This window comes from Acipenser ruthenus, chromosome 18 (assembly GCF_902713425.1).
Source record: "Acipenser ruthenus chromosome 18, fAciRut3.2 maternal haplotype, whole genome shotgun sequence".
NCBI lineage: Eukaryota > Metazoa > Chordata > Actinopteri > Acipenseriformes > Acipenseridae > Acipenser > Acipenser ruthenus.
The window spans coordinates 14115879-14126124 of NC_081206.1; the positions used below are offsets into that span (position 1 = coordinate 14115879).

At 36.3% G+C, this 10246-nt stretch overlaps 1 protein-coding gene across 4 annotated transcripts; it reads right to left on the minus strand.

Annotated features, from left to right (window-relative positions):
- Window positions 1–2363: 2363 nt before the first annotated feature.
- On the minus strand, window positions 2364–9435 carry LOC117964717 (uncharacterized). 4 transcript variants are annotated; one of them, XR_009307674.1, is made up of 10 exons: window positions 8994–9435; window positions 8225–8458; window positions 7705–7858; window positions 6654–6722; window positions 6339–6487; window positions 5234–5329; window positions 4838–5148; window positions 4189–4370; window positions 2825–3039; window positions 2364–2652 (listed from the first exon to the last, which is right to left on the minus strand). XR_009307674.1 is itself a non-coding variant. In XM_058991241.1 (9 exons), exons 1-9 carry the CDS (start codon window positions 9236–9238, stop codon window positions 3264–3266), a joined length of 1614 nt encoding a protein of 537 aa, XP_058847224.1. In that variant the 5' UTR covers window positions 9239–9435; the 3' UTR covers window positions 3170–3263. The 4 variants fall into 4 exon arrangements, 1 of the variants encoding a protein (XP_058847224.1); XR_009307676.1 differs by lacking the exon at window positions 6339–6487; XM_058991241.1 differs by lacking the exons at window positions 2364–2652; window positions 2825–3039 and adding an exon at window positions 3170–3437.
- Window positions 9436–10246: the final 811 nt, after the last annotated feature.

The following is a 10246-nucleotide window of genomic DNA, read 5'->3' on the forward strand; positions in this document are numbered from 1 at the left end:
AATGATACTTTTCCCTTTAGGCACATTGACGGAAACCATAAACTAGCAAGCTGGAGTTTTTTTTACCATGGATGTGTAGACGGTTTCAGTCGTTGCATAATATATTTAAAGTGCTGTAACAACAACAGAGCACACACAGTTCTCAACTTGTTTCAGGAAGGTGTACGCCAATTTGGACTACCCTGTCGTGTCCGTGGAGATGCAAGTCTTGAAAATATAAATGTTGCACGATTTATGGTGCATCAACGAGGCTTAGGCAGGGGTAGTTTCATTGTAGGGAGAAGTGTGCACAATCAGCGCATTGAAAGACTCTGGGCTGAGCTGAATAGGGTTTTAACTTTCTACTATAAAGACTTGTTTCTGTTTTTAGAGGCCAATCATTTCTTGGATATTATGTCAGCAACTGACATGCGTGCTTTGCATTATGTTTATTTACCCAGAATCAATACTGCTGTCAAAGAGTTTGTACAGCAGTGGAACAATCACTGCCTCAGTACAGAGCATTCCATGACACCACTGCAGTTGTGGAATTCTGGTGTCCTTCAGCATAATGATTGCTCATGCTATGAATTGCTGGACGACACTCAAAATGGTGAGATATGTTACCATGCTGTTTCAAATGAATGTACTGCTGTGAATAGTGTTTCATCAAGTACTTTGTCACAAGAGCAAGAAGCTTATTTGAATGAAACTGTTAATCCCATGTTAGATGATGGCAATCATGGCATTGAGCACTACCTCCAAGTACGAACATATTTACAAATTCAGATATAGTCAACTGAAAGCTGGGGGTGGGGGCCTTTAATTCCAACCCACCTTTAAATTCCACTTTATTTGATTACAATAATCATTTCACCAATACCTCTAGGAAATGAAAAATGTTTTTTCTTTTTTCTTTACATCAGAGCTGTTTAAAAAAAAACACTGCAGTATTTACATATAAATGAGCAAAGGTGAACAGAATTTTGAAGTCACATCTTTATTGTATTTTTTATTATAAAAATGTTCTATATATTGGATATGTATGAAGTTGTATATGAGAGTTGCTACTATTCATACCAAGGCATTTTGTGACAGTCCTTGTCTTTAGTATTTCTCCTCTACACATCCTCCGATTGTAGACCAGTGGTCCTGGAGAGCCCCTGTCCAATAAGTTTTATAGGGCACCCTAAATCACCAATTTCTAAAGACTGGGAACACATGGAAGCTATTAATCAATTAAGCAAATAACTTGTTCAATTAAGGGAACTCTGGTCATTGAGGGCTGTAGAGGGTCATTTTATTTGTTCCAAATAATCCCTAAATTACTTAATTTAACAAATCACATTTTAATTGATCACAATGAAATAGTTCCAGGTGTTTATAAATTAGGTGCTTTAATGGTTACCTATAGAACCAGCTGGACAGAGGCTCTCCAGGACCAGGGTTGAGAACCACTGATCTAGACTGCTCAAGATGCATTGACAAAATAGAATGGTAGGGTTTATATGTCGTGCATTTAGTGAGTGAGTTTTACTGCATTACGATCTAGATCGTTGTTCTGAAAGTTTGCAGTGTAAAACTGTAGCTAACAATACTCACAATGCAACTGTTTAAGGAAATACTGAGTAATACAAAAAGGATGATTAGGAGAATGGCTTATACTCTACTGCTGTTCCTTTAGTGAGCTGTGTTAAAGAAAATGATCTACAACAACATGTATCCACTACAGTTTCACCTTCTTAGAGTGCAGAAAGTTTCACACATTGTATTTAATGTCAAATAAACAAAGATGATCTAAATTCCTTAGAGTCTTTCTTTTATTTTTTATATCTTACTAAAACATATAGCATATGTTTCACTTTATTGGCGATTTCTGACATTGAATGAAAAAGACAATTTTTGAATTGAACATGACCAAATTTGAAGAAAAAAAATCTTCTGATCTTTGTGTAAAGTGATCAAACCAGAGCTTTCTAATTAATTTTCAACACTTAACTCAGAGTTGGGAGACTAAATCACCTGTAACTTAAAACTTTCAATTATTTCCATGTTTAGAACAATGAAAATTAAGCACATTATTAGTGCAATTAAGAGTTCAAATAAGTAACAGCAACAACAAAAACTAGCAGACACAGGGGTCCTCCAGGACCAGAGTTTAGAACCACTGATCTAAACAAATGCAAAGACAGATGCACTTCTCTTCAAAATAAAATACATCACAGGAGTGGCAAAAAATGGTCATTTGTATGCTATACTAGGAAATATATACACCCCCTCCCCTCTCAACCTCTCCTCCCCCCACCTACCTCCCCACTTCTCCTCCCTCCCCACCCCACTTCACTTCACTTCACTTTTCCTCCCCCCCCCCCACTCCTCTCCTCTCCTCCTCATGACCCTGCAGAAGCAGCAGCTGTGGGTTTTACATAATTTAAGGCCTTCCAAATCCATGGGAATTTTTTATTCCAAAGTCCATGTCCTTTTTGAAATATTCATATTTGCTCTTCAGTGGCAGTCGAATTACGTTCTCACAGGTATTAGCAATTGGGAACCTGTGATCTTCGTCATGGAGGAACTCGACAGAAGGAGCAGGACTGAATCCTAGTGCTGGAATTTTGTCACTTCCAGTTACAAAAACAAGAACTTCTTCCAACGAAACTGTTGTTAATTTCACTGTAAAGAAATATTGGCAGTACTTTTACAATAAGAATGCATTCTACAAGAATATAAAAAGAATTACATTAGACAGACAAAACAACTATGATACAATTTAAGAGCATCTTGCATTGTAAATATCTCACTTCATTTAATTAAGCAAATTAAACAATTTAATAGCCAATCTTACATTCAGCATCCTGCAAATAATCTCTCCAAAAACCAAGCGTAATGCATTCGCCATGATATTTGTTGCTGCCAGCTTCCGAAAGATGAACTTTGAAAAGATTTTCTAAATGTTCAGCAGTCAGTCTCTCTATGCTCTCCACAAAAAGACATCTCAGCTGCACAGGATAGATCTTCAAGGCATTGAGCATGCCAAGTGCCGTAAGGCCCTCGGAAAAACTGAGAACAAAATGTCAGTGAGGTTATGTAGTTACACCAAAGGTAAAGTATTGCACATCTGTTTTGTATTTACTCACAGGTGCAACTAGGTGTGCAAGGCTTGTAACTATAAGTGTACTATACAGACAACTTATTAACAGGAATACTACCAAAGATATAAAACTACCTCCTACCAAGAACTGCTAGTTTGTTACAGAAAATAACTTACTGTTTTAATACAGTTTTTACCTCTCATATGCAGCCCTGGTTCTCTGCAGCACATACCAACTGGCTATATCTATAGCTACCTCTCCTCGGTTTTGCATATCAATTCGCCTGAAGCACCCTGACAATGCCAAAATGCTGGAAGCTTTACTGACAGCATCTTCTAAAGCATCTTCTGAACTGGCATCCCTGATCTAACAAAAAAAAAAGACCCTCAATCACATTTATAATGACTTTAAAAAAAAATAAAGAATTCTGAATTTTTATATCTTAAAACAAAAAGTAGCAAGTCAAGTGATTTAAGAAAGAAAAAAAATTAAATTAACACCAGTGTAGAGAACTGTACTCCTGAGATGAAGTACTTTCAAGATCTGAAAACTGAAAAGTGTTGCCCCTCTCAATCTATTACTGTTAATCCAAGACTTTTTATGATCTGTAGTAGGTTAAATTGCAATATTTTATTCCTGTTAGAAGTTTTGGTAGTAAATCAGATCAGTCACTAGCATAACCTTTCAGAAAGAACAAACACTTTCAATTAACAGGCAAGACTGGCTCACTTGTTAAAGGGAAGGCAAAATCTCTCAAAAAATATTAATATGTATAAACAGACTTCTTTTTGCTGCTGCTTGCATTTACAAGATGCTCTTTGATAAAAAAAACAACTTAATCCCCTTTTACTAAAAAAAAAAAAACATTAGTGAACAAAATGGTCAAGGTGTCGAGCTCCACAGTAGTGCAGGATCACCTACCTGAGTGTTATTGAAATATGGGACATATTAACATATTGATTGATCTTAATACATATTTAAATCATAACAAAACATTACTGTAGCTACTGTAAACATTTTTCTTTGTGTTTAAATTTAATATTCTGGGATATGCTTTTCTCCTTTATGCATATACATCAAATTGAGAAATGAAAAAAACAACAAGTTAACAACTCACTAGTATTATTTGTGAACGGATTTCTTCGTTTGCCACATCCTCTGCAGATACAATTACTTTATCAGGTCCACATATCATTGCCTCAGTAAGAACTGGAGACAAAAACTGAGGAGGTGGACCTCCATGAATGATTGACATAGCCATCAGCTGTCCAGCATAGAAGTAGCTGTTGCCCTTAAGTGCTAAAATAATAAAGACATAAGGATTTTTAAATGTTATCTGAAACAAAAAGGTTAAATATTAAACCCATTTTAAAATGGATCTTAAAATGTTCAATTAAATTAAGTTGCAATTTCCTGTAAACCTTTATAAGAGGGATACTATAGCAGGGATTAAATAGAATTTTGGATCTACCCGTGAATTACAAATTATAAATGCTTCACTTTTTTTTGGTAGCTTCTTGAATCTACCTAAATGGAAAACCAGAACTGAGTAATTGAATAGTGGGTTTGGAGTTTGCAAGTGGGTGAAAGTTGTGATTGCATCCTCACCTATAGATACCTACCTACATATATCAAAGTTATCAAAGGGATCATTAAGTAAAAATAAATACTAAATAAAACAATGGTAAATTACCTTTCAGTATTAAACAGAATTTTCATGAAATAAGAACACTTCTATTCTGGATCCCCCCCTCCCAGTATTTTACCTGCAATACTGCAAGCAAGAACTTTTTTTCCTTGTGGTCCTTCAAACATTCCGCTGTGATCCCGAACGTATTCCAGAACTAGGCGCAAAAATTCACGTTTTGGACCACCGAGATCTACTGCACCTTCAGAAATTCCTTCATTATCAGTAAATTTTATGTCCATCTGCTTGGTTGGTGAGAAGTTAGGTCGGCTCATGGCTCGGACAGTACCGTCCCAAACATTTCTCCTTGTAATATTGTAACGAACAACTTCACTGCTGAGTGAATTTTCAAGGGGCTTCAGTATTTCTTTCAAAGAACAGCTTTCTTCCCTGAAAGATTAAAAGAAAATAGCTAACTTCAACAATTTGTATTGTCATACTCATACGTAACTTATGTACTGTATACGATACTTACAGCATAGGTTGAATGTCCACAAGAGATCGGGAAATGGCTTCATTTAAATCTGAATCGTCTGAAAGACTTCCAGTATCCAAAAGATCTACATAATTCCTTTAAAATGAAAACACAGGACAAAACATTTTTACAAACATGGAAAATCTAGTATTGTGGATATTGCTGTTTTACTCTAATTAGGAATGTCAAAGGATTACAAAAATAATCACATGGTTAAAAAAAAGTTTACTTGTATGTAGTTAGTTTTAGTCACAGAAAAAAAAAAAAAAAAACACACACACACACCAGAATACCATGAATTAAGAATATGTTCAACTCCCTTTAAGCAAAAAAAATTATAATATATATATATATATATATATATATATATATATATATATATATATATATATATATATATATATATTAGGGCACCAGTGTAGAGTAGTGGTTAGGGCTCTGGACTGGAGGGTTGTGGGTTCAATCCCAGGTGGGGGACACTGCTGCTGTACCCTTAAGAAAGGTACTTTACCTTTCTTGCTCCAGTAAAAACCCAAACTGTATAAATGGGTAATTGTATGTAAAAATAATGTGTAAAAAGATAAAATAAGGTAATTGTATGTAAAAATAATGTGTAAAAAGATAAAATAATGTAATTGTATGTAAAAATAATGTGATATCTTGTAACAATTTTAAGTCACCCTGGATAAGGGCGTCTAAGAGATTATATATATATATATATATATATATATATAATGCATTTGTTATGGTAGCCTATTGGTAACAGAATGTCAATGCTGTTTTTGGAATAGACTGTACTTGGTTCATACTTGCTGCCATCCTATTTTTTTTTTTTTTTTTAAAACATGAAGCAAACAAAAAAGTTATGGCTGATACAACAGCAGATCTGCTAGTTAATTTCAGAATCAAACAAATGAGTCTCTCCCTAAACTCACTTGCCATCAGCTTCTTACAGCGGACCTGCCGAACTACCCTGCTGACATCATGACTGCTGCTTCTCACAAAATACAGCACTCTCCTTAACCTTAAGCTATTCACGCATGTTATTTACTCAGTACAAAAATTCAATGTTTTGTATCACTTATAGTAGGTTCAGATATGTTACCTATATGTATCCTCACATACACTGGTCTTAGCTGTGACAGATTCTGATCTGCAAATGTGGCTTTCTGAAGGTAGTGAGTGATCATCAGCAAATGTGCTTTTGCTGCTCATATTCTCCCGCTGAGATGTATTCTCAACACAAACTGAAGGCTGTGAACGAAAATAAAGCAATTCAAACTTAAATGACAATCTTTAAATATAAATCATACAACCTTAAAAAAGACACACTTCAAAAACTAGACAGACAAACCAAAAGTAATTTAGTGTAGACACCCACACTTTTCAGCCAGCATTATGTAAACTTATATTGACTTACCTGAACAGATGAGAAAGACAGAGCAGAAGCTTCAGTTACATCAATGATGTCTTCATCTGAATTTTCTGCCTGTAAAAAAACACACATTATACTGTAAGATTATTCACAAATTTGTGAACTTTGTTATATGCATCTGTGGCAAAGTGGTAAGTAGTACGTGCAGGTGTGATGCAGTGCTGTAATGAAACACACACACATTTATAATCCAGTTTCAAACAGTTTTTATTCTTATCCAGGTGTGGTGACCAAATAATAATGCAGAGTATATAACAGGGTTGCAGTCCCAAATAATAAACACAAATATCTGTCCCACAATATACTAACACGGTCACCAGTCCTGGGTGTGTGCAGTAGTGCTTGTGGTGGGTGATACAGGTTTATTTGTGACAAAGGTGCAGTGTTGTCCGGTTTCGTGCTCGCCCATGGTGACAGCTCCGGAACTGTGTTAACTGTCTGGTAACGTACAAGACAATTACAAACAAACAAAAACGCAACTCACAATTTCACTTAAAATTGGTGTATCGTGCTTCTGGTGCTTTACTCACTAAAAACCAATGCGAAGGAACCAATTACGAGTCTCTGTCCCCCTTATGTGCTGTCATGCATTACCCCTTGGTAAACGAATGCAGCTGCCTTTACAATCTGCGGCTACTACATTGTTTACCTTCCGGGTCAATACATTCTTGCAACAGAGTCTCGCTTTCTTCCAGACTGACCGACTTCCTGACCGGGGGAAAGAACTGTCAGGCCAGCCCGTCCAAAGAACTCAGTCCTCGCTGCTTAGCGCCCTCACAGGTTAGGAGGGAGATTTACAACCAAGAATCATTATATTTCTGTCACAGCATCCCAAATTAGCAGTGGTCAAAATAAGCTTCAAAATTCTGTCCTGTCCCAATTTTCTCATCACAGAAAACTTAGCAGTGTCCAAAAGCTTGCGGTCAACATCATGTTGCAATTTCTGAAAGCCTCAAATTGCTTAATGATCAATGTCTAAAGACCTCTTTGGTTGAAAGTGAGATTAACTATTTATTTAGATAAATCCAATACTTACCCGTTTTCCTCCAAGTTCTAAAAGAACCCTGTCAGGTCGGACATAAATTGACCTTTGGGTAAAGATCTTTTTAAGCATGTGTCCATTTAGTTTTTGCCCAGGTGTTAAAGATGGTTTCACGAGTTTATTATGGCATCCTAGTAGAATTTCAATTCTGCATCAAAAAACAATAAAATAAAAACTAACATATTAAGGTACACCAAGACAAAACCATGTGGCTACAACATTAGGTTAACTTTGGGTAAATGTCTTTATGTAGTTTATTTTTTACATTGCTTTCACTGTATAAACATTAAAGTTGCTTTAAAATAACAGTTTATTATGACTTAATTGAAAACATGATAAAATGCTTAACTTACACTGATTGGGATGCACTGTTGAAATAATTACTACAGCAAAGACCACATGCACACAATCAAAACTAATGTACACCAAATTTCAAAAGAACTCTGTGAAAACTGCTAATGAGCTCACAAACAGCAATGTGGGGAGCACAGAGAATTACAATTTAAAAAACCACCTGCAGGAACTCAGTTTTTCAGAGAATGCGTTCTTGATTGATTCGAATACTGCCTGCTCATCCCAGCTGACGTTAAATTCCAGTGCTGAAACCACGTGCCCGTTTCCAAAAAGCATAGCTTTCATGCCGCGTCTTGGGACATGTGAAAATGTATTATCGGGAAGGAGAACCAGTTCTTTACAAAACGTTGGACTTTCCCGGCTGTTTTTCCTCAATGCGGAACTCGAACTATAACTAAAGAAAAAAATAATTTGTATTTTAAAAGTCAAAATACACCTACCAGTGTGAGGCCCACTTCTGTAGCAAATATGCTGCACACGTTTAGCCAACTCTCTTATTTTTAAAAATAGCAGGTCTCCCAATTCATAGTTTCTAATAAGCAGTACATTGTATGTGGAAGGCAAAGAAACAAATCTAGTTCCATAACTAAAGCAGCTTCCCTTAAATATATATATTTTTAGCCTTACAGGATTAATATTACAGATATCTTACCATCAATGCGTAACAAAACGTAAACGTAAATAAACGTCTGGTTTAAAAAAAAAACGATTGCGTGTCCTGGGTTAACAAACATGTGACCACGTTTACTATACTATATTTTAAAATACGCTTAAATTCTGCAAAATTATAGTACGTAGTGAAATCAGCTATTATATATTATTCACACACACACAGAATGTATATGCTATTGACAAGGTACAGGTAAAGTTATTATTTTAAAGTTTAGCTCGCTAAAGACTTAAATATTTAATATACTTAATGAACATACCCCTGTCCCAATCCTCGTCTTTTGCAACCAAAATTGCGACGGAGGTTGTATATAGCGTTACTACAACCCGTGTTGGGCAGGGTGGAACAGCTGGCTTCATCGCCTGTGTTTCGATTAAACTGACCCATCACCTCAATGTCAACATTTCTTCTCTGTGTTTGGTTAACCGCATCAGCTAACGATTGTAAAAGCCTTTGGTCCGTAATTATTCGTTCCATAACTTCTCTAACGTTTCCTCCTTCCATTACCTACAGCACCAGCGCGCGAAAATATTAGGGTCCTTAAGGGGAGATCCATTTATATGCTTCCTCTGGTCATTTTATACATACCTGAGAAGTAAAGATCCCTGATACTTTTTATGAATTTACGAGAAAAATAATATTACATTGAATTTTACTGAGGAAAAAAAAAAGATTTTATTAAATTGTGCTTATAAGTGCAGGGCCAGTGGCTGTCCAAATCATGCCTGCTTTAAATTTCAAACCGATGCATACGCCAGCAAACCGATGTATGCGCCAGCGAACCAATACATACGCCAGCAAACCGATGTATGCGCCAGCGAACCAATACATACGCCAGCAAACCGATGTATGCGCCAGCGAACCAATACATACGCCAGCAAACCAATGCATACGCCAGCAAACCGATGTATGCGCCAGCGAACCAATACATACGCCAGCAAACCAATGCATACGCCAGCAAACCGATGTATGCGCCAGCAAACCAATACATACGCCAGCAAACCAATAGATGCCCCAGCAAACCAATACATACGCCAGCAAACCAATAGATGTGCCAACAAAGAGCAAACCAATACATACGCCAGCAAACCAATAGATGCCCCAGCAAACCAATACATACGCCAGCAAACCAATACATGTGCAAACAAAATTCAATATATGCGCCATCATTTCAATATAGTTGTGGATACAATGAATGATTTTTTTCCTGAACGGCGCCTCATAGTTTAGTGTATGTGTTACACCTCAGCTCAGTTTAGTGCATGTGTTACACCTCAGCTCAGTTTAGTGCATGTGTTACCTCAGCTCAGTTTAGTGCATGTGTTACACCTCAGCTCAGTTTAATTAAACTAATGAAAAAAAGCGACTTATTCCTTCATAATAAAAAAATACAAATAAAAATGTTATTGGCAAATATTACATTTAATGTAATGTCACTGACAAACAGAAAGGAAGCCCTAGATTCTGTCAGGGGTGACCTTTGAAAGTGTTGTGTTTTAATCTCCACTCTGT